At 37.8% G+C, this 25,303-nt stretch overlaps 1 protein-coding gene across 4 annotated transcripts in view; it reads right to left on the bottom strand.

The window, feature by feature from the left end:
- The window catches only part of KIF1B (kinesin family member 1B), a 98,335-nt gene that overhangs the window by 48,053 nt on the left and 24,979 nt on the right, over positions 1-25,303 (bottom strand). For 3 of the 4 annotated variants that reach the window (XM_067311169.1, XM_067311170.1, XM_067311172.1), the window contains exons 4-21: positions 25,123-25,302; positions 22,997-23,062; positions 21,414-21,592; positions 20,499-20,610; positions 19,385-19,462; positions 18,822-18,887; positions 17,230-17,305; positions 16,849-16,927; positions 16,368-16,510; positions 12,441-12,574; positions 11,267-11,346; positions 9,789-9,864; positions 7,239-7,301; positions 6,642-6,721; positions 5,530-5,636; positions 4,534-4,617; positions 2,755-2,935; positions 2,017-2,089 (exon numbers count right to left, since the gene is read on the bottom strand). In XM_067311169.1, coding sequence (XP_067167270.1) covers positions 2,017-2,089; positions 2,755-2,935; positions 4,534-4,617; positions 5,530-5,636; positions 6,642-6,721; positions 7,239-7,301; positions 9,789-9,864; positions 11,267-11,346; positions 12,441-12,574; positions 16,368-16,510; positions 16,849-16,927; positions 17,230-17,305; positions 18,822-18,887; positions 19,385-19,462; positions 20,499-20,610; positions 21,414-21,592; positions 22,997-23,062; positions 25,123-25,302 — 1,857 coding nt within the window. The remainder of the gene's footprint in view (positions 1-2,016; positions 2,090-2,754; positions 2,936-4,533; positions 4,618-5,529; positions 5,637-6,641; positions 6,722-7,238; positions 7,302-9,788; positions 9,865-11,266; positions 11,347-12,440; positions 12,575-16,367; positions 16,511-16,848; positions 16,928-17,229; positions 17,306-18,821; positions 18,888-19,384; positions 19,463-20,498; positions 20,611-21,413; positions 21,593-22,996; positions 23,063-25,122; position 25,303) is intronic. The other variant, XM_067311171.1, reaches the window with a different exon arrangement.

Here is a 25,303-nt window from a genome sequence, read left to right as displayed (position 1 = left end):
ATTATTTTCCAATTTAGAACAAGAAGAATACTTATATTTCTACATCTATCTTATATAGCAGTAAGTTATAGAATCTTGATACTGTATCTGGATATTGCAGCAATGTAAACACTTTCAAGGCACATAGGCTGAAATGCATTCCCAGATCTCCAGATCATTATTCAACTGCTACTGAGAATTAGGAAGATATTTATCCTGCCCATCCCAGACTCTTCAAACAGTGGCACAGAAACGACCAGATGCATTATGAAGTTTCACTATCTTTTGCAGTATTCTTACTAAATATTGTCAAAGGCAGGATACTGCTTAACAGACCAGTGATCTTATTTATTACGACCCCTTACAACTAGGAAAGCTGTTCTTAAGGAATCTACCTTGGTTAAGTGTGTAGGAGAGTCTTCTACCCTTGCCCACTAAATAACATCAACAAAAATAAAACAAGCTTATATAAATCAGTAACTCGATCACATATTGAATAACCCACTATTTAAAGAACCTTTTCTTAATCTTAAGTATACAGGGAAACAAACTCCCTTCACAAGGCTTTTATAAACACAGACTTATTTGAAGCAGATCCCCAGACAGCCAATTCTCACGTTTAATTCATGTAATAGTTTAGCTATCTAATATGCCCGTCACCAAAATTTAAGGGAGGGAATTCCATGACTTGCACCTCCTTTGACACACAGCCAAATCCTAACTCAATACTCTAACTATTTTTCTTTTCATGCACTGATTTTTTTTAATTTTTTTTTTGCAGTACTACTTTCAACTATGCAAGTTTCAATTATAAAATTGCAGAGACTAAGTATAACATTAGCCACATCCTAACTTCCTTTCTGAAGTAAGTCTTGCTTTGGTTCAAACTCTGGAACTGCTCCTCTCCATCCAAGAAATTAAACCCTTCTGACAGAATAATTAGAGATGCAGAAGGCTTTACGTGCACTGTACAATATAGAATAAATGAAAAACAATATAGCTTCTATCTATGGAAGCCACAGTACCCTGCTCCGTTCTGGTTCTGGGAAAGATGGAAGAGCTTTACGGTTTAAATCCAGACATGCTATCTAATCCAAAGTTTTTAGAGGTCTCAAACTCATACTACTTCAAACAAGCAAATAATGGTTTGAAATAATTTTTGGAATTAAGGCACAACTACATTTGCCCTCTAGCTAAAAAACAAACCAGCCCCCCCCCCCCCCCCAAAAAAAAAAAGTTAACAGAATTAGGAGACTCAGGTATCTTAAGGAATCTAGATTCCTTATCTATATCTAGATTTCATTCCTGGGCTTGGTCATGTTTTTCAGATTCACAGGGAACAGGCTACATGCACTTCTATTTGTAATGCACTTCATAAGATATTCACTGCGAAAGGACTAAAGTCTTCCTATATCAGACTTAAATTATATTTCCTATTTAGGCATTTGGTGGGACTCCCATTGTTCTGAATGGGTTAACACTCCCCTTGCTCCCTAGACATAACCTCACCATCAGCACATGTGCTATTAAGACCCTTACAAGGAACTCCATGCAGGGGGAGGGAGAAGTGTTAAAACATGCACAATGCAGCAACGTTTTCAGACATCATTCAGAAAATAAACCTAGCATATCAATGTTCTAGAAGTCCCTTTGGCAGCATAAAATTAGTATTTTCTGGTGTTCCAAGACAAAACCAAGGCAGACACCCCCAAAACCAGCTGATTAGACTACTGAAAAGCAACTTCAAAGGCAGAGAGCGTAGCCATGCCCTTCTTTAAGCTTAAGTTTCAATTCAAGAAATCCGACCTGTCCCAACAAGCACTGATTAATGCCTCTCCATTGGCAATTGCAATCTCTGAATTAAAATGAAGGAGTTGAGTCACACTGATCATATTCACTGTAGACACAAAGTATTGAAAGCAAAGGGAGAACTGCATTGTGCAAACAACCCAAGCAGGTTTCCTAAGCTTTCAGATAAGCAAGGATAGCAATTACTGTTTGCCAAAGGTATAGTTAATCTGAAATAAGGACACATACCAGCCTTTGCTGCTCCAACAAGAGATCAGCTTCCTCTTTCTCCTTCTTATACAAAATCTCCATTTCTTGTAATCTGAAGAGGGACAAAAAAACAGAAGCAGCCAAACAGATCATTATTTTCATACTGTTTGTGGTATTAGTCCATATACAGAGCAAGCTGAATTAAAGTGACAAAATAAAACTCATCCCACTTCAAAGTTAACTATTATTTGTCAATATATGAATATGAAAGTTACAGTAATTTCTGCCCTCCTTCAACCAAAAAAACAGCAACCAAAATAAAAATCTCAGTTTATTTGGAATAAGAACTCCTTTAGATCTATTCAGTGTATTTATTTTCAGTTACATAGGAGAGGTCTAATAGAGTACCAAAGAGGAATTGAAACTTCCTAGAATTTGCAATACAATCCTGCCCCAAGATCTGGTCTATAGGGTCTGTGGCAGGTGGTCAAATGGGATTTTTAAAGGAACTAGAGTACTGAAACATGTAAGTAAAGTTATGAGCCAGTCTTCTGAACACTCACTACAGGCAGCAGAGACACTACCTGGCAGAACCAGCATTAGAGTAAGTTGGAAAGGGAAAGGTACTCTAGCTTTGCTTTTTTGTGGAAGCCTCATTTAAGAAACTTCCATATAAACCAACAGACATTATCTTTGGGTTTTACACTGACACCAGCCAAATGGACCTACAGCTGTCTCTATCTTGTTTCAAGTAAAAATTTGGAGTTAATTCGTTACCTTTTCTCCATCTCCTGCTTCATGTCGATACCCTGCTTCTCCAGAAGCTCCCTCTGAGCAAATGTCCAGTCAACTGGCTCAGAAGGAGTCTCAGCGGATGGCGTTTTCTCTCTTTCTGCTCGTGCTTGTTCTGGATGGTTGAATCTGAAGACATGGTTTTTACCCATGATGATACGATTGCCTAAAATGGCAACCAAGATTAACCTTTTGAGGTAAGGGTTCCAGCACCAACAGAAAGCACAATTTAACTATCAGTACCATTTATCCTGTTAGGTGGCAGCAGCAGAAAGGATTGCTCAGCAAGGATTTAGGTATACATTCAAGTTACCAGGGGACAAGGAAAACAAGAAAGAATGCCTAATTTTTACAGAACAACCTACAGCTGATATGACGAAATGTTCAGAGGAGGACATCACCTCAGGGGACCAATCAAATGTTCTGGCAGAGTTTGTTAAAATTAAAGGATAGACTCGGAGATTGACCAACAGTTGCAGTAAATAAAATACATCACTAAATCCCATTCCTCTCCTCCAGAAAATGGTACACAATTTCCAGTAACAGGGTCAAAATATGGGCAAAAGTCACTTCCGCAGATTTTTCAACTTGGAAAAGCCTGACTTGAAAGACTTGAATGCATTGTGCTTCCCCCCCTTTTTTTTTTTTTTAATGTGGTTTACATGTACTGGTTTTACTTGAGTCCTAATGAATGGGATTTATGGAAGCTTCTTTTTCACTAAGGGAAGAGCCAAAGAAACATAATATTGCCAGTCTTTCAACTAAACCCTAGAGACATCAGTTGCCCACAAAACCTGAAACATGCACTTGACAGAACATAGCAAAATGCCTCAGCTTTCCCAGCGAACATATTACCCTAGTTAAAAAAAAAAAGTCATTCTAGTAAAGAGACCTCCAGAGTAAACAACATCCTTATGAAAACAATACTAAAGCACAGGCTTTTGAAGATGTAAGACACCATTTAAAATGTTTTAGTAACTCAGTTATCTAGATGCAGAAGAAAAGGAAAAAATCTACTTTTTTTTAAAGAAAGTAATTGCTGAACAACAGAATTTTCAGTATGAGCTATACGCAAGCACAGAACAAAATATTCCTCCTTCATTGTCTTCTGCTGATGTCACACTTCGTTCCATACAGATTCTCATTTATAACTTGGTGCAAATGATTGAGGTGGTTTTTAACCACTGGAAAAAAGGGGGAGGGACACAGAAAGCATCATGGTTTGAAAAGGACGCTAATACAGATAGGCCAAAACTAATAATTTAGGGAAGTCACTCCCTCCCTTCCTTCCCCTGCATGCCTTTCTAAAGCAAAGTAGGGGACTGAGTGGGAAACCAAATGAGAGGAAAGAGAAGCTGTTGTACTCCTGCAGAGAGTCACATCTTAGCTGTGCCAGGAAGCTGGGAATTTTCCATCAGCAGCTGGCAGTCTGTCTGTTCTGTCTCACTGAGACTGCCAAGGGCAATAGGCTTGGGCAAGAATGTACTAGAATAATATCAGGGTAAGCAGAAGGACAAGCAGGATGCTGTGTGGCAGTGAATATTTAAGTACACTTTCAGCTGGCGCAGCAAAGAGTAAAGGAAAAGGAACTGTTGCCAAGAGAAAAATGGTACCAGCTTCTGTTCAAGAGCTGTACTCCAAAAAGGTAGCACTCCTGATATTTAACAGCACTCAGTGTTCTCTACAAAAGATGTAAATGTCAGCTACAGATGATTTTTAGATGGACAGTTTGCAAAAAAAAATAATTATTCAAAAAATTCTTACCTGAGCGCAGCTGCACAGGCTGCACTACCCTCTTGCCATTAACATAGGTTTCTGATCGTTCACAAGGCTCCAAAGTAACAATAACTATGAGGAAAACAACATTGACAAGTAAGACTTTAGAGAGCACCGTACAGAAACACAGAAGTGCACAAACCCAAGTTCTCTCATTTTCAGCAAAGCTTTCTGGCTATCTTCCTACTAATACCACAACACAGTACAAGTGAATCACTCCTTGATGCCATGCTGGTTAATAAAACAAAGCCCCACCAGAGAATCAATGCTACTGACATCTCAATATTGAAGGCAGTAATTATTAGTTACTTTGTTTGATTTTTCATGTTTATAGTTAACCAAGAGGAGAACTTAACTGTCATACTGACTAGAGCCTGCAATATGATTAAGCTGACAAATACCTCATTATAGAGGTTTTAATAATGATTTAAAACTTCAGCATCTTCAGTGCTTTCCAGTTCATTTCAGCCTTGAAATTAGTGAGCACATATAGAATGCATAATAGATTTCATCCTGAAAGGCTATCAGCATTCCACTGCTGCTGAGACATCTCTAAATTAGAGGTGCTCAGCAATATACACCTCTGCACATTAGAAGTGGAAGAGGGACCATGTTGGCTGAAACATTAAGATTGTTTTAAACTCTGTAGTTTCAGTAACACACTGTGATCATAGTTTTGCCCCTAACAGCCAGTTAATTACATCCAACTAAAAATATTAGTTCACTTCCCTGAATATATATTTAGAAGGTCTGCATATTCCAAGCAGTCTAAATACTTCTTCCCTCTCCATTTCAAATATCAATATTTTGAAGCTAATAATACTTAAACAACCTTTTTTCACTCCCCCAAGATTCAAGCTAGTCAAAGCTGACAATTTCCCCAAGCAAAGAGATATTTGTGCCTACATTCAAATACAAGTATTCCCTGACCAATTGAGGAATGAAAAATTCAGCAACATTTAGCTAGGAGTAGTAGTTTTTCACCTTCACCATTGTTGTTCCTCTCACTTCGAAAGATACAGTGTTCTTCTTTAATGTGAGCCCCACTCAATACAATATCTTGCCTTCGTTCAGCATCAGCTTGGCCAACTCTGAATCCAACAGAAAACATTTCAAGAACAACTCAGACACTTTCTGCAAGTTTGTGTAGAACAATACATCCAAGAAATATCCAGAGAAAAATCTAGATGATTAAGACTATCCTTCAAGTTTAAAGACTTGAACTAGAACACAGTGCTTAGCTCTGGGCTGTAGAAGAGTTACCAGATTTATCATGAATTGGAAGACAATGCATGGAGAAAAGGAAAGGTAAATTTTCTCTCTTAAAACACACCATTTAAAGAGAAACTGCAATGGTAAACATCTCTGGATTTGAGACATCCAGATCCCCTTAAGTCCCCCCTCCCTTTAGCAAAGGGACACAGAAAGAGACAAAGGGACAGGAACTTCCAGTGATCCATTTAGATTGGCATATAGTGATCAGCCCTGCTAGCGACCACCACCTGCACTTTAAGAAAGCAGCAAAAATAGTTGACTAGACTTTTATTGAATAATTCGAATTTTATGAACAGTTTCATCTAGTTTCCAGACAGCTAGAGGTTGACTGTATCCCTGAAGTGTGAAAGTTTATGTCCATTCCAAACCTCAAATATTTGAGCAATTCTAGATACTTGTCATTTGTAAAAATAACAAACTTAGTTTTTGACCCTAATGTTTCTCATCTTCCTGCTCTACTTACTACCATACACATTTTTAGTATCAGATGGTTAGACTCAAACTCAGCATGATTCCCTAAGCTCTAAGCTATTCTCATCATCCTGCTCTGAACTCTCTACAGGTTAGATATTCTTTTCAGTAGGTCAGTTGCAGGTCAGAGTAGTATTATAGAACAGCACTTGTCTGTGCATTATTTTCCATTTGCTCTCCAGGAATATAAAAACCAAGCAGCCAAACATGGCTTAGTGCTCCAGAGAGCGCTCTCTGGAGTCCAAACAAAGCCCACCTCTCCTCTTCCAGAGGTCTTGACAACAAGTTTTGGAAAAAAGACCCTTTTAAATTCCAAGTGGACTTCAGAGTGTATTAGCACCCACCCTCACCTAGTAATACCATCTTTGATGTAGTAAAGCAGACATTCAGACATGAGTGGATCTTCATTAAGGTTTACAAGATGAGGAGTCTGAAACAAAAGAGAAAAGTTAGTTAAGAACTGAGCACCTACTTTCAGGCTTCTTCCTATAGCTGTGGAAAGCGTATGTTAATTCAGCAGTCTTGCTAGAAATAACCAAGTTATTCCACAATCCATCTTCTCCAAACATAACAACATCTTGCAGTACTGAAAAGCATCACAAAGTAACAGCAGAACTATAGCTCAGACTGGCTGATATTTTACATAAGAAAAAGCAAAGGCGGGGTGGAAAGACTGTGACTGAAAAAATAATGATTCCTTGTAAAGTCTCTGTAAACTTCTCTATGGCAAGTCCAACAGCAGAAAATGATGTTTGTGTGGTATTTAAAAACTGATGTGGAATCACTTTGGCTTTTCTTGGACAATACAGACCAGGTGTTCCATTTTGCAAAGTCCGTTAACATCAAAAGAAAATCTAGAACTACCAACATTTTCTGATACAAACAGCTAAAGACCTCTTCATCTAAAGTTCTTTTAAATTCAAATCCACTACAGTTACTAAACCAACCTTCTTTGGTGAAAAAACCCCACTGGAATCAGCAAACAAGTCACATGGCCTTGGTGTGAAAATCTAGCCAGTGAGATAGCAGTAAACACAAACACAAAAGAAAAGGCAAAAACGGTTAAACAGAATGAAAGAAAAAAAAGATGACAAAACAGAGATAAAAATATTAGTAAGCCCATTTTCTTTCTGTTATTCTCAATTAGAATAACTTAAGCAAAAAAAAAAAGGCTAGGATCCCTTGGAAATACTGCTTCCATCAACTTATTCTACCTGCAAAGAAGTTTACTTAATGGATACACTAATAACACTCAGTTTACGGAAGCTCAAAAATTACTAGGGGTTAATGACAGAATCTCTCTTTGAATAAAGAAGTCTGATCATCTGTGGCCCAGTGGCAGACTAATGACAGAGACAAAAAGAGGGGGAAAAAGACACCTTATTCACCCCTAAAAATAGAGCACCCAGAACTGCACCTGAAGATGTGCCACACTGTCATCCCTGTTCACTTCATAAAAACAAACATTTGAAGCTGTATGAAGCTCTTCAGCCAAAGAGAAAACTTGAGAGAAACAAAATCCCAGACATAGTCAACTGCTATAAATAGCACTATGACTTGTACCACTTGGGCACTTCAAAATCAATGCTGTACTCTAGACATGCATGTTTTAGCATCTGACTTTATATACTACGTTCCAATTAAAGTCTAAATAGGTGACAGAGAGCTTTGTAAGAAATAAAGCTCAGCAATTTGAAAAACGGTGTTGGTAAAACAAGCTATTCACTCATTCTGAGATTTATTATTCAGCCACAGAACAGTTATGTTTTCAGCCTTCCCCTGTCCAGCATTCCTCAGGCATGAACTAAAGGATCTTCCCTGCTCCACCAAAGGCACAACCAGTAGAGATGGCAATGGCTGTATAATGCAAATACCTTTTAATTCACAAAGTAGGCAAAATTCACCTTACACAGTTCAATTTACAGCTCAGCTGGTAAAAATATACCACTGTCCTAAGTAGCATATGATCAGATTTATACTGGTACTTCAGAAGCAAAAAGTCTTTATAAACAACTTCAAACTTTCTATCTACAGCTCTGAAATTTTACAACAGCAGCCACAATTACTAGAGGGAGAACTACTGAAACTGAACTGCAAGGATAGCAAGGAACAGAAGCAGACATGACTAGATCAGGAGTTTGGAAGGTTTACTTCTGCTAATAAATCCTGTATGAGGAAAAAATATATACTATCTACTAGCAACTACTTATCCCAGATGGCATTTATACACAAACCTGGTCAGCAGAAAATGCATCAAAAGAGTCAAAAAGAGCTGATGGCCTCTGAGGAAAAATCTAAAAGGAGATTAGGAACCATAACATTAGAAGTAAAAGAAAAGAACACTCAATGAATTAGTGCCTTTACAAACCTTAGACGCTTCTGGAGTATATACCAAAAGCAAACTAGAGTTCTACCTACCCAAAACATAACAACATTATTTTAAGCAAAGGATTAAAAATCAAACAACTTTGCCATCCCATGTTTCTATATAATGCCTCTAGATAGGCCCCACTTTATCCTCAGATCAAAGTTTGTTAAACACTTGCATATGCAAGTTTCAGGCTAAAATATTAGCCTGTGTTATTTGTTCAAAGATATCTGAGGTACAAGAAAGGCGGTTCTTTTCTTTGCAGTTCTTTAATTAATAATTCTGCATTAACTGCATAGAAAACTTCTTTAGTAACTTCATCATTTTACATTTATGGCATTGATTTATGTCCTTATTCTTCACAGTTCTGCTTCTTTCAACTATTGACATGTACTGAAAGAAACATTCTCTTCCCTGCACTCCCTGTTCCATCATTAGCTCACTAGGTTACAATCCCTTTTTCCAGGGAAGGAAAGGTTAACGAACAAATTCAAGAAACAGCATCCAAACAAGACTAACACTCTTCTGGCTATCTCGGAGATGAGTAGTACATGAAAGTCAGAGCCAACTACTGCAGTAAATGGCAACAGCAATCTAAGAGGCAGCATTTCTGAGTTGCTACTGAATCAACAGATATGCACAGAGACTACTACTGACAGCATGGATTTTTCTAAAGGAGGAGTACAGAGTTCAAGCATTTGTGGATGTTAGAAGTCTTCCACTGAACTTTTTACGCTGCTCCTATTTCATCATTGTATTAAGCTAGCACATGCTGGCACATGTTTCCCCCACCTTAACGATCAGTGGAAGCTACTGCCGACAATATTCTTTACATAGCTAAAAGCATTAAGTACTACATCATGTCATTTGCGTGAATAACAGCCTTCAACTTCATTGTCATGGGTGAAATAATCTCTAGATACAAAGCGTTTGATATATTCTAACATTAAAGATACTGTTAAAAAGGTATTGCAAAAAGAGCTTATGACTAAGGGTCCAAACCTCGCTTACATCCTTCTGTACCTTACACAGACATAAGACCTTGTGTGACTGGCAGATCCCCCGTCATCTGCCAAGTTGATCAGCCTTTTGCGGACATGATTCAGCGATTAGTATCAACCTTCTCTACCTTTTTAGGTGAGAAGACTCCCAGAGTTCCTCCATCTTCACGAATGGCAACTCCCATTTCTGCCAACAATGCCTCCCTGAATGGGAAAAGCAAGACATTTACCATATTTTAGGCTTCAGAAGATGCAATTCTTAGCTTTCAACCAGTCTATTCACTGACCATACAACCAGGACTGACACTACTTAATAATGCAATAGGTTAAGTTCGTGAACTTTAGTCCCAGAGTTTACAAGTCTGCAGAACAGCAACAGCAAAAATTTTACATAGGATTAACACTATGTTTTAGTGCAATAATATAACCACAATGTGAGTGGATTTTAGGACATTACATTCATTGCCTCCTCAAGGAGGGCTAAAGTTTGTTCTAAATTTAAACATTTAATTCAGGTAAAAAGAGCTACCACTATTCATCAATCTATAAAGACTTAAGCAGCTTTTTCTGATCTATTTTTAAAAAGCGCTCTCTGCTTTTTAAGATATATAAAAGGACTGTACTGGGTCTAACGAAGTGTCTGTATGACACCATATTCTTGGCTTTGACAAAGCTCAACAGTAATGCCAACAGAGAAGTGTAAGAACAGTGCAAACACAGTGATATCTCCCCGAAGTATTCTCACAGTCTCCTGACTTCTTCCCAAGATATTTCCAGAATTAAAGGCAGTATTTCTTTTTAAAAGTTCTCCAAAGTGGGTGTTAGTTTGTTTTTGTTTCAAGTTTCTTGTCATCATTTTTTGAATTCAACTCCTACCATCATCGTCATGCAGTACGTATTTCAATAGCTTAGCTATGTGTTGTGACAACTTCCTATTTGTTTCATATCCACCACCTGTTAGTCCTATTTAATCTCCTTTAGTTCTTGTATTAGCCAGTGAATAATCATTATCCGCTTTCTCTATACCTCTCATGACTTTACAGACTGCTCAGTCACCTTGTTCCCAAGCAGAGATGTTCCCCTTACATATATTGTAAATACTTAAAATTCTAACGAATAATCCTGTTTTGTTGCACCCAATTAAAGTCCTTACTTGATTCTTAACCATCTGTCTTGCCACTCTAAGACAGAATTCAAACCATAGCTGAAAAGCTGGATTTGTTTCATAATTTTAGATACTCTGGTATCGAAAGCTTCGTTTTTCCTGCTCAACTTTAGGGTCAGATTTTTGGACTGCAACAGAAAGTGAAAGGAGTAAGAAAAAAGAACAGGACTACATGCTGTTTCACAACAGAAGCTGATGTAGTAACTCGGGATGTTAACTGAATTACAACTCTAAACACTAACTGTAGGAAATATAGGAAAGAACATGGCTTTCTCTCAGCGTTGCTTCTACTGTTATATATAATACAAAGAGTAGCAGAATTATTATTAAGTGCTATACTGTTGTTTCATTGCTTTTAAACAAAGGAACATCCTCCTCTTTCCCACACCTCTCTTCTCCTCCATTTGCTAGAAAGCATCTACAGCACTTCTGATTCCTGACCTTTCCATCCTAATGGCCTCAGTTTTCCGCAGCTTCTCTTCCCACGTTTCATTCAACTCTGCAATGATCTTCTCAGATTCCTGTGTAAAAATCCAGAAGCTATTTTACAGTCCTTCTCAAGAAAGTTCTCTCTACACTAATACACAAAGCAATTAAAGGTCATGCTCAGTTCTACACTTCAGTTTAATTTTGGGTACAAAAAGCACCCCGTAGTTCAAATCTGTAAGTTGTCTTCACATTTTTCTATTATTTCATAACAACTCATTCATTTTTTTATTAGATAGTCTTGAAGGCAAATTGAGAAGAAAAAATACTTCAGCTAGCTCACACTTTAGTTTGAACCACTTAAGGATTTTTTTTTAAATCTGGTTTACAGGCGTCATTCAGTAACTGGATGCCAGGGGACTGCAGAGACCACACCATTATTTCCATGGTAACAGCAGGTTTCTGATAGAAAGGGATATGCAGTGTGTATTTCAGCCCATTCCGATCCCTGTGGCACTCTCATGGACAAAAAATGAGAAAAAAGCATGGATTCAACACGGACTCCCCACTCACCCGCCCATGGAGACTGGGGGCTTTGGTAAAATGAAGAAATACTTCACTGTAATGCAATTTTGATGCTGTTCAATTCTATGCAGAATTTGGACAAGGCTGCTATTGTCTGGATAAAGCATGCTATTCTGTGTGCTTCACATTTTAATCTGTGGGGGCTGGGTGAATACAACAGTGGCAGGATTATTCTGCCTCCTTTTCTCAGCTTTGAGGTAATTTGGTTATCTGAAAGCTGACTGCATTGGCTAGTCAGACCTAGTCCACACTAGTGCTGACCAACCAGGCCTCTTGAAGTCTACACTTATGATCAAATTTCCCATAATTTTTCACTGTATCAGATGGCCAGTAAACAAAAACAAAGATTGCCATTTACAAATTCAGTTGTAGTTCCAGACAACAATTAAATCCTAATAATCACGAAGGAAAGGCTGTGCATGAACCCTGTCTCTAGCTCACCTCACTTAAGAGCACTTTCTAAGGTGCAAGAGGGTTTCAGACAACTTCCTACAGAAACAGTAATATACTGGCTATGTTTGCTGAAGGAGACTCCTCCCAGTTTCACAGCTATTTAGCTTCGAAAAAGACCAAAATTATAGCTTTCTTAATCTATAATACCTACCTTCAAACGTTCAATTGCCTCTTCTCCTCCAGGTGTTGACATGATTCTTTCCTGTATACTGGACACAGATGTTAAGCCCACCTGACTACTGAGAGAGCAGGAGGATGGAGATGCAGTGAGGGACCCCATGGAGGCTGTGGAAAAATTGCCAGGACGTTGATTCTCGGAGGCTAGCAAGTATCTATGTTTATTGTTCTGAAAATCTTTCAGATCTGGGAGAGAAAGGCAGACAAAGGGAAGGCAGAGGGATGGAAAAAAGGAAAAGAGGAAGAGGAAAGGAACAGGAAAAAGGAAGATAGGAAGGAAACACCAGTGTAAGAGGAAAGCATTTGAGCAGCAACAAGACAAGTTTTGTAATTTTTAGATGGCAGTTCTGAAACAATTCCTTTAATATTAGTATCCATGACATAAAAATAGCTCAATTCAGACCCTTCAGATTATAAATAAGACTGGCTTAAGACACAGTATTTAAGAAAGAAACCCTGAAAAGTTACATTACACATTCACCAAAAACACTGTATAATTCAGAGGAAACCCCTTACTTGGCTAGTTAAGTTGCTCTGTTCCTAACCAAATAATAAACTGGTGAGCAATATGGAGCCGAGACCAGGAGCAGACATACTGATGAGGTGAGTGATATTTTGGGCTTAAGTCTGAACACACCCCACCCTGAAATTCAACAAACACTCTCTTCCAGACTCCTTTAATCTATAAGGATGATTAAGTAGATATCTATCCTAGAAGTAGTTCTGCTGCTGAAATACCTAGACCACAATAACCAAGAACTACCCCCTCCTCAAATTCTCGCAGGATAGTGAGTATATAAACCATCTGCTCAGTCCATGACAGGAAGAAAGAACACAAGTTCACAATTATATCATTATGTTTCCCTTTGACCTTCCTTATCTGAAAAATGGAAATCTAAGATACATAACTGGTTAAATATCTGCTAAGAGTTATATGCTCCGGAAGGTATTTAAAAGCTTTTTGGTCTTAATTCAGAAGGGGAAGGATTTAAAAACAAACAAAACATAATAAGGCAACTTGTGTAACCTGAAAAACTGGAGGCCTGAAGATGCCTTCCAGAGAAGCAGAGAAGACAGAAGGAAAAGGCACATCACTGATTTAAAAAAGACTACCCAGAAGCAACTTATTTTGATTTAATTTGACTTCTTGGATATGTCTGTAAACCATACCCTGAAACTAATCACAAAAATCTTCTAACATGGAAATATTAGACAGTTAGTTAGCTCAGTTTTAACACTTTCGATAGTTTAAAATTTTAGTTCAGAAACAAATCCTTTAAAATAAGTACCCTTGGGAAATAAGCACCCTTGGGAAATAAGCAGGTCAAATCAGACCTTGCAGATTATGAACAAGGGCTTCACCATAAACCGGTGTTACCAATAAGACTTAAAATAAAGAGAGATGCTCACCCAGACACTGCATAAATTTGTATGTCCTCCTACACCTCCTCTACTCCTATTCTGAACAATTCTGCTATCCTAAGCCTTATGCCCTAGTTCACTCCACATTCAAACTGCTGTTTCAACCTCATGAAACTGATGATTGCATCAAGTCAGTTTGAAAACCACCATCTGCAAATACAGGAAGCAGGAGTGGAAGGTTAACAAAAGAAGAGGAGGTTAAAGAATGAGAATGCCATTAGGATGAGGAAAGCAGGCATGGCAGAGCAGGGAGGAAGGAGTCTCGAAAGGCCAAGACGCATGCACTCCTGGAGATAAAGGAAGGGGCGCTTGCAATAGCTTTGGCAGTTGCTGTGACTACAGAGAACCAAAACCCTCAACACCATGCACACTTGTTTTGGAGGCTGCAGCTTTCACACAGATGACATATGCACACACTGGAAGCAGCATCAGACTGCGAGACAAGGCCAGGATGAGTCTTTACACCACCAGTAGCTTCAATTTTAGGAAATTTCAGACAGATCTCTTCCAGTTGAGATTTTTTCACAGTGAGGGTGGAGAAGCCTGGCTGAAAACTTTAAAACAAAATCTCCCAACCCAAAGCTTACCAAGAACACATTTCGGACATTCAAACATTTCTCTTGCAATATATTATGTGTATGCCCCTTTCGCAGAAGCAGTCGATAGAACTGAATGTTTCTAACCCTATTAAGCTGATCTGCATCAGTTTCTTCACACTGAAAATATTTTCTTTAGAAGGATAACAAGGCTCCATTCTGCAAAGCAACTACATTGATAGCCACAAGTTTAAGAGCCCAAATAAGAGACTGTCATCAGTAGATGATGTTCAACACTTTCCTTGTGTAAAGGGACTATATTAAAAATTTAGTCTCCAGAAGGAACCAATACCATTTCATTTTAAGTTAATCAACTGATACATTTACAACAAATACTATGTAGAAAAGAGAAGTTAAAAGGCAAAGAAGCCAAGCAAGTAGAAGCTATTTTAATTCAGTAACTTGAGAAAGGTTTGAGACAAAGATTTTCTGGTTTGAATCAAAACCATTAGCTGTCATGAAAACAGACTAAAGAGTTACCACCCTCCCTCTATATTCTGCCAGCAAGTAAACAAGAAATGCCAATTAACCTAGCCTCCACAAAACTGCATTACATCCCACAATGAGTGTTCTGTCTGGGATTTCCCTGTGAGAAATGCTGGCATGCAAAGCTCAGTTAAAAGCTGACCCAGGTTAATCAGGTTAAGAAGAGAACCACACAATACACACATTTGCCTCCACTTCCAGAGTATTCATCTCCCATTGGATCAACTGAAGGGAAGCAGGAGGGAAAATACAAGAAGGATCAAAGTTCAAGGTTCAGTGACATGGGAAGGGAAGAGAATACTACTTGATGTTTAGAGAAACAAAGCACAGTTTTCAGTAACACATCATCACTTCATTTTTGTTTTAGAAGCAAAAGAAATACACACTGTATCAAGCATGAAAACACCTGCATTTCATTGTCTTCTGACCCCATTCTCTTGAAAACACACAGAAAATAAGGGAAATAAGCACTGACGAGTCGGAAACTACTGCAACATTCACTTTAAGTCACATTGAACCTTTTTTTTTTTTTTTTTCTTTTAGACAGCAAATCAGAATTAATTTAATCTACAAGAATGTATGCTGTGTTTTTATAGCCATCTTCCTCACTAGGAACTACACTACTGTTCCTATTATAAAAGAATGTGGCAGTTAAAATTGTAGTTTGCTCGCCTTATTTGGAGTGAGGGCCAGGAAATAATTCAGGCACAAATTTGTTCTGGGGCTTTAAGAGGTAACATTGATGGCAAAGCAAATCAATATTTAGAAAGTGTGGAACCTCCTATAGTACAGCTCTGCCAACCTAACCCCAAATCTTACCCCAAAAGAACTTATTTAGTTCACAAGCACTTGCTTCACAGCTAATTGCTCAGTGATGATAAGTGCTCTACCATTCAGGGTGCTGTCTAACAGGAATTACGTATGCATCTTTTTCCTTTCTGAGCAAGGACAGTACTGGAGGCAGGTATCAACTAATCACCTTTTGCCCCTCAAGTAGAAGTAAAAGATGCCTCCTCTCTCAGTATGAAATTAGCTTATCTTCCTATACCACAACTATTCTCCTTTTAATAGCAGCTAAACAAAATGGCCTTCATAACTCACCAAGGTGATTCTTTAATGAAGTTCTATTACAATAAATCGCTTCTACAGAAATACCAAACTCCAACTCAGCATGCTTTTCCTTGAGAGTTTGAAGGTGACCTATTAACTCAGAAGATCTTATGATGGGTTGTTTAAAAAGAGGCTACCATTTGTAGAAGCGCGTGCAAAATTTCACGTCAGCACCTACACTTAACCATTTTAAACTCCTTTCTCTCACAGGTTCAGGTCTCTCTCTGCAAGAGGAGAGACCAGCTGCAATATGGCAAGGATTGGCAAGGTCTATTTAATCTACTTACTGTCAATAATATCTCCCAGCCCTTGGGCACGCAGGAGATCCTTAAGCCGTGTCACCTCCTCCTTCAGCTCACGCACCAGCTTGGCATTGGGGTCTTCATTGATAACAGCATTGCATTTAATCTGTTTTGCTCGATCAGCATATCTGGAACCAGCCAAAACAAACCTTGTTCTCCTTATACTGAACATATAAGTGCTCACATGCAACACAGGAATGTAGCAACATAGAAGACATTTAGCTTGCAGTTGTATAGCAGAAGATGAGTTTTATCAATTTCAGGTTAAAGTGTAGGCAATAAATCCCTAGCTCTGTAAGCATGTTCAAAAGATTAGTTTTCCCCCTTTCAGAGCAATTGAGTTCTTGCAGTATACAGTTTTCTTCACCCCAGATGTTCAAGGCATAATAGCCACATCCTATCCTTCAAACCTTAGGGTATTAGAGCTAACAGCTAACCCTACCAATCTCAGATTAAAAGAAAGTACCTTAAAGTGCTCAAAGTTTCATCATAGTTGATGTCTGCTGGACTCAAAGCAGCAACCATGGCAGTTCTGGAGTTACCACCTATAATGAACAGGTAAGGTTTTTGATGAAACTGCAATGCAGAGTCTAGGCACTAATTACCTACTAAATATCAGTATTTTCTATAAACTGTAAAATTCAACTATATCCTATATTATTACTAAGTAATATGCAAAATCATAGGATAAAAAAAGGAGCTGCAACTTTACCAAAGGGTAGAACATATGACTCAAATTTGACTGCTAAAAATACTTAATCCCATAATTTAAGTAAAATGAGGCAAAAACATTCAGAAAATTTAGTGAGAATTTCTTTCCATACTGGCACAGGCAAATTAGCCATACCTAGATTTTCTCGAAGCAGCCATGTTAATACAGAATCCCTGTATGGTATAAAGTCTGTCTTCTTCTTTTTTTTACTCTACAAAGAAAGAACACACTACTGAAAAATACACATTCACTGGAAAATGAAAATTTAAGATATAACAATCAGGACAGGTCCTAAAAGAACTATAACATTATATACACAGGCTAGTGAAATGGAGGGGTGACCCATCCTCAGTTGTACAAGCGATTGAGTTTAATATTAGATAACATGCAACTATTCAAGTATCTAATGATGATAAGCAGCCCAGAGAATTCCCTTGAAGCACTACCTTCAGAAAGGTTTTCCTGTGTGTGAATACCACCCTTCTGGCATATAAAGTTTATATTCTAATACCATTCTCAAACAATCTAGGCAGTAAACCTTAGTATTCCAGGAGAAGATTCATTTTTACTTTGTTAGAATAATTGTAACTTTCTAGAGTACTCAGAAGTCCATCAGAGGAGGTTCCACAGCTACAGAGATACATGCAAAAGAACAACTAGTTAATCTTCTGTTGACTTATGAATAGTTAGTATGCAAACATCTTGCTTCAAGGAATGCAACGAGTTTAATTCCACACAACATTTAACACGGGATATGACTTGGCAATAAAAGGCTTGATTATAAATTGTATGAAAACTCTTCTTAACACTCAAGAGGTGAATTAAAAGCAAGTATCAGTCTTGCAATAACTCTGTCCCTGCTCTTTGCTTCCAAGGGGAAGAGAATAAAATTTTACAGTCCGTCAAAAAAAAAAACAACATCCACTACTACTCAGGCCCATCATACCTTGCTGGTGCAGTTATCCTAAGTTGAAAGCATAAGAGGAAGAAGACACAAGGTAAGCTTCTTAATAGGACTTTATATATAATTTTCATGTTAACTTGAAAAATATTTCCTTTTCTTGTGGACTCCAATGAATGAGAATAGTTTTCATAAAAATATCTCAGAAGCATTTAAGTATAGTCAACCTGTCCCAACTTGTTGAGGACTCACTTTTAAGAAGAGCAGCAATAACGTGGGTTTTTTTGAAAAGTACTATTTGAGCAGAGAAGTGTTGTTAGTACTTCGTAGAAAAGTACTTTCAGTAAACCTAGAATATTATGTTTGGATCACTAGATGCTTACTTAATTTAACACAGTATTAAATCTCAGCTTTGCAGAAAAAAGCCAGTGACAATCAAATTATTACATGTGGTATTTTTAATATTTAAACCAAGAAACCTGCAAGTAGTTTTATAAAATTATTCTTTTAAATAAAAATAAAACTATTGTGCTGCAAAACTAAAAGCTTGCTAAGTCAGCATGTCCACTATATAAATACAGGCTCCTTTTGCAAGGTATATTCACAGTTAAATATACTAATGCTTCAATCTACCTGCAGATAAAGTTTCTACCAGGCTGTATGAGATTCACAGACTACAGTACATCTATCAAAATATATAAAGCTAACTATGCCGAGAACGCAAGGCCAAGAACAGTGAATGATTCTACTGTAGTCCATGGTTTTTACTGTCCCGGTTTTACCAGCTATGGAAAGTTTGTTGCAGGTAAGAAAATGCTGTACTTACCACTTCAGCCAATGCTGAAATAACTTTGCCCAGAGTTGTGAGAGACTTGTTTATATTTGCTCCTTCCTAGGAAAACAGAATCCAGTATTATATAGTAACTCAAATTGTTCAAACATGAACTTCTGTAGACTAAAGGAGCCAAAAGTCACATCTATGATTTGAGGAAAAAAAGGCTTCGGCCTTGCCAAAAAATACATTTCATTCCAAGTCAGTGCCATGATCACTTGGGTCTTAACATGCTAATTTCTCAGACACATACTTCCAGTACTTTCACTACGCTCAGCTGACCAAAAATTGCAGTCACATGTTCAAAAGAAATCCTACTTCATAAAGAATTAGACCTTCCTCAATTAGATTTCTGAGTGGTAGACAGTATTGTTTTAGTATTGTTTACCTATTTTATCCTTAAGAGAAGACTGACAATCTAGATACATTGGGGACTATTTTTTTCCATCCTTATTTTAGCAATTCTTTCTTTTCCTTATTATTTGTCAAACACAGTCTCCTCGTGCTGCTTGTACACCAACTTCCCTTCCTTTCCCCATACATCAGTAGCCTGATACCTTCAATCGAGTTCCTTTGGCACCAGTTGAATCAGCTCTCTCACTCCCAGCTAGATCCACAAGGCTAATCTTGCTGACCTGAAGAGAGAAGCACATTAACAACTAGAATTAGTTTGTGGTGAACTAGAATAAGAACAGACCTTGAATTAATTCTATGACATTAAAAGAACTCTACTGTCTATAAATCAAAGTGTGCTTAATACTACAGTCAAACTAAGTTTTCACAAACGATCAGCTTGATGCTGTTCTCTTATGGGTAAGAAGCATCTTGGCCTATGTTCCATTTTAAATATTGCTATACTCTAAATTACTTAGAAAGAAAGAATGAGGTTCTCATATGAACAAAGCAAAACCAATATCAAAAGAATTTAAGTTTTGCTGCTGCAGATGACATAAGAATCTCAAAGGAAGAGAGACTTATGTTTCATCCTGCCTCTAGTGACACCAGGAATAAAGCATTGGCACTAAAGACTACATATCAGTTAATGACAATTTCGCATAGTCAGATCATTTCTAAGGGAGAGGGGGGGAAGTCTTCAATACAATTTTCAGATCTCTTCACAGTGATCAGTTTAAAAATATGAACATTACCTGTACTTCAGCTACTTTTCCATGCAGAGCCTCTATTCCACAGAGTAATAAAAGCTAGAGAACTGCTCCACAGAGCTCCTCTTTTTAATATGCAAATTCCAGAAAGTGCCCAAATAACACTGCTTCCTAATCCCTGTGCCCCAGAACTAATGAGGAAAGAATTTGGCACTGACAGACAGAAGCACAGAAGGCTCTGTGAACAAGACTAGGGAAGATTCACTTCTTTTATTTCATATATCCCTCTCGATGGAACCTAGGTCTTAAGGCCACACTCCTCCCTCTACTATATATTCTCCTCCTGCACATATTTCCAATTTAGTTGTTTTTAGAATTACGATCAGTCAAAATCCAGCAAGAAATAAAAGGGCTCTGAAAAGGCACACAGAAAGTTTACCCTTAAACAAAACAGCAGAAATGACAATTAATTCCCGTTTTCACTTCATACTCCCAACAAAAATAAGTTACTGTATGGATAATCTGGGACAACCAGTCCTCAGAAAGCCACTTCTCATCTACAATGTACCTTTTCTGTGGAAAGATCAGTTTCTGCATCATGTTTCTTCTGAGTGAAGACAATTGTAAACACTGCATGAGAGCGGCTGCTGGTTTCATTCATGTTGGTAGCTGCCACAGTCCTGAAAGATGAACATATACACATGTATTCAGAATACAGCAGCCTCTATACTCCAAGTACAGGGCTGAACGCACCTGTAGAAGCACGAGATGAAGAGGCTGTACAGCTGTTCTGCCGCATGACTAAGAGCAAGCCACACTAAGTACCAACAACCCCTTTGATTTTCACTGCTGAATTTTTCCTGACTTCACTACAATTTAAACAGAGCATCCTCAATCCACATACTCACTAATCTGCCTTACACACAAGAAAATGCCAGCAGCATTTATGTCACTCTTTCCCACATGGACTGTTAAATGGAACAACCTACCAAAACCCACAACTGACGTATGATAGAAACTACTGCTAAGCCAGAACCTAAAGCTGGAAGGCTAAGCTTTGGTCCTGATCACCTGAGTGACTGAAAGAGGATACTGTGCTTACATGTTTATTTGTACAAATATATATGTATTTGTATATGGACAAATAATACAAATATATATATATGTGTATATATACACAAATACATTACACAAGGAAGGCAAACGTTTTAAAAAATAACATAATTTACATATTTTATCTCAAGCCATTACAAACTTTAAATATCTATGAAGTGATCTGCAGCACTATTTCACCACATAAATCAATTTTGTCCTCTTAACAGCATTGATCATTGAATATTTTCATTAGATATCTAATCTGACATGAGTTTAAAAAAAAAAAGTGCCAGGGCATCAGAGAAGTTATTTCAAATTTGGTGCTGTATGCCATGTACCCCCATGAGAGAGAGAGAAAAAGCCATTATAACAAACTACCATCACTAACCTGGCTTTGTTCCCAGCATCCATGAGGTCCGCAATGTCTGTGTAAGATGTGACTGCTAGCTTGGACAGATCTTCCACATACGGTCCAAGCAGAGGATGTTCTCGCACACGCAAATTTCCCTTGTTCTTCGGGTTTAATAAGTCTCTGACCCTCTCACAATAAATCTCCATATAACTCACCTGAAAATGGGAATTTGCATGGAAAATTTAGTCATTCTTAAGGCTTCTTTTGAAAGAAGCTCCGCAGCATTTCAGACTGGCACCAGTAGAAAGTCCCCCTTGTCTTCTACTGGAAAGTTATACATGGGTGTCTCAGTTTAATAGCTTGAGACACTGGGAGAAAGGAAGAATATTAGGCCTCTAGCATAAGCTGCAGACCTCTCCCGCATATATAGAACCCCCAGCGATTTAAAAAAACACTGACGTTTAATTAAAATCTGTTACATTAGAGTTAATAACCAACTTAACTTTCTCAGTATATGACAAATAAGCAAAACTGTATCTTTCCAAAGAAGCAAACAAGACAGTAAGAAGAGTCTGCTTACAAGGAACTTCCCTTACCATGCTCCAAAGCAGAACTAAGAAGGAAAAAGAAAAGTGAAGTTTTGTATGAAGACAACTTTTGGTTCTAATCTGTACCCAAGGCCTGTAGAGTTCCTGAGTCATCAGCACAATTATTCATACTATGGTTATTTTAAATCTGCATGCTTTGAAACAGAATTAAAAGCAAGATTATTTTTAAATACATTCTTTACATTTCTCATTCACCAGTATGACCAAAAGTTATGCAATTGAAACTTAGTAACAAACCTAAGATACGAAACAAAACACAACTTGGTGCATTTTTCGGGCACTGCAACTAACAAATCAATACCTATTTAGCTATGAAGTAAACAGTATGTTAAACACATGAAACAGATCTCTGCAGCAAACTATTTTTATGTAGCCCTTATTTTTCATCTTAGCCAACTGTGGATATGAACATCCCCCTCCTCCCTTTTTTTTTTGGCTCATACCCTGGACCTGCCTTAGCTCCAGGGAATTAATTCAGACAGTTTCAGCTCAGCCTGTGACATATGACAGACAAGAACTCTTACATGTGATGTTGTATCAGTTATGCTCTTCTATTCCCAGTCTGTCCATAAACTCAGTTTAGTAATAGGAGATGTCAAGTAAGACTACATAATTAAGATATTCCAACAAGACCCATACAAAACACAAATTATGACTATATTAATTGATAAGAAACATGTAGAATAGGTCTTCCATCCAGCAGTCCAAAGAACAAAAAAAAAAATCTGTAAATTCATCTTTTGGTTTCTCAGTATATCATTTACATAACAACTGCCACTCCCACAAGGTAGCCGAAGTACACTATTTTTCAAAACAAAGGTTAAAAAAACTCCTCCAAACAAAGAAATTCTGGTCCCAGAAAGGTTTTACTTGTACCTTTATATCAAATATGAAACAGAGAAAAGACAAATGCTTTCAAAAATATCAGTCTAAATGCAGCATCAATAATGCAGCAGCTAAGGTCACTTTGATTTCCCGGACAGATATCTTTCAATCTCTCATCATACTCACCTCAACAGAATATGACATTTCTTCATTGCTGTTGTCATTGATTTTCTCAAACAGTTCTTCACATAGCTGGAAGGAGATTAAGCAAGAGTCAGTAACTAGTCATGACTGCGCAGTAACAACTAACTCTACGACATGTCAATATTTTGGCTTTAGAGCAAGGGCAGAGGAAGAAAAAGAACAAGTTACATCAACCACACAGAGCCTGACTGGTAAGGTACTTAATCTCAATTGTCCATCACTATTATGCAACCTTGATAACTTATTTTATATTAATCCTCTCCCAGTCATAAAAACAATCAGTTTAAGAGAATAATCCTCTATCAATTCATTGGTCTGTTAAAGTTCCAGGATTCAGATTTAAATCAACTGGCAGATACTGTTTCAAAATCAGTTAACAGCAGCTTCATATGAAGGATACGTTAGCTATCAGCAGCCTCCTACTTCAAGAGTGCTCGTCTATAAATAAGTGAAATATGAGACTCAAAATTAGGATAATAAAGGAAGAAATGAGCAGTGGGCAAGCCCATGTGTATGTATAAGGAGATTAAACAGCATGGGTACAGAGAGGAAGAAGGGTAGAAACAGACTTCTGGAACACAGATACCTACAAGCCACTGCACGGAAAATACCCAGAATATGAAGAACGCAGGCAATTTTAAAAGTATATGCTCTGGAGAATTGAGCTAATACATGGCTACAGCATGATAAAATTTCACACTAGGGACTGGCTCATAGGCTCAGGGAATTTTGCCAACACAGAAGAATTTGGTGTCAAGAACCTATATTACTTGGTATATGATTGTGCTGTACCCTCTGTGTACCTAGCAAGAAAGAAAAGATTTAACAAGCTCTCCCTGAACAGACAACTCACTTTGTTCCTTTACGGGAAGACTCAGACTGAAATTGCAGGGAAAAGATTTTCTTCAAAAACTGTAGTAGATAACAGGGGCATTAAGTATTTTTTTTAGCATAGCCTTTAATTCGTATGCACTTGAGGATACAGAAAGACAAATTGGAATATCACGATTGTAACACAACTTAAATACCAAGCTGTTGTCACAGATCTTCAACTAATTTCACCTGTTACACTCTGACACTTAATATTAATGCAAGAAAATGCCTAGATATAACAATAATCTCTTTCATCAGATTAACTCTGCATACTTGTACACACACAGTCTTCCAAAACTATTTTAAGCTAACCTATATGCAACCTCAAATGGCAACAGAACACTTGTTACGTATTTCAGTACCGATGTCCATGCTATTAACAGAGAACAACACTGTGCATTGGCTATTTCATACCTGTGGCAGAGGGCCAATGCCTCCCACTGCAAACCTATAGCAGAACGATGACTCAAACACTGTTCAGCGTATTTATTTATTGAAATTCAACCTCAGATTTCTACTTCGGGAATGGAGGGATGCAGTAACTTCCAACAAACATGTGGTCCACTATCAGTGCCTACATACCAAGGAAGGCCTGCATTTAGGAGTGCCATACAACCACCAGCTACAGTATTCTGACTTTACTATGATAGCATCAAGTGTGTGCCAGTCAGAATTTCCTATGGGGGCATCTCAACTTCCTTACATTTCACAGTCAAGTTTCAAAACAAATTTCAGGGGCAGTAACACTGGGCTGCATTCAGATGCTCTAAATATCTCATACTAACACTTTGATATACTTCATTTCTTGTAAGATATCAATATATTAACCACTTTTTATCTTTGTGAGACTTGTTTCCAAAATAAGTTTGTGGCATGTTCATCAGCAATATCCCCTCCCGAATTCCTGCTCAATAAAGAGTGCTCATGTGCTGTCCTAGCTCAAGTCAGAGAAGGATTCAAGAAAACCAGTGAATAAGACATCTTCATTTACTAGTCTGTTAGGGGAGTGGAGAAATTGGATGTAGGAAAAGTATACAGAGAGAATATAATACACAAAAAATGTTACGCTATAGTGAAAATTACTTATAGTGCTCTTTTTCTGAGTAGATTTCTTTCACTTCAGAAGTAAGCTGTAGCTTTCTGTGAATTGCTATTGCAACATAGAAGACTGTATCAGCAAGTAAGCATCTGAACACGCTATGTAAAGTAAATCCCCTTTCTGGGTTCTGTTCTACCTGTGGGATTATGCCCGCTTGGCTCTCCTCTTGCTTGCCCATCATTGTGTAGGATTTCCCAGCTCCAGTTTGCCCATAGGCAAAAATGCATACATTGTAGCCCTCAAAGGCATGCAGCAGCATCTCCTTCCCGATATCATTGTACACACGGCTCTGAGATGCAAAGCAGGGATCTTCAGGC

This window comes from Apteryx mantelli, chromosome 26, assembly GCF_036417845.1.
Source record: "Apteryx mantelli isolate bAptMan1 chromosome 26, bAptMan1.hap1, whole genome shotgun sequence".
NCBI lineage: Eukaryota > Metazoa > Chordata > Aves > Apterygiformes > Apterygidae > Apteryx > Apteryx mantelli.
The sequence above is the reverse complement of the archived record's forward strand: the minus strand, read 5'-3'. Positions and strand labels throughout refer to the sequence as shown.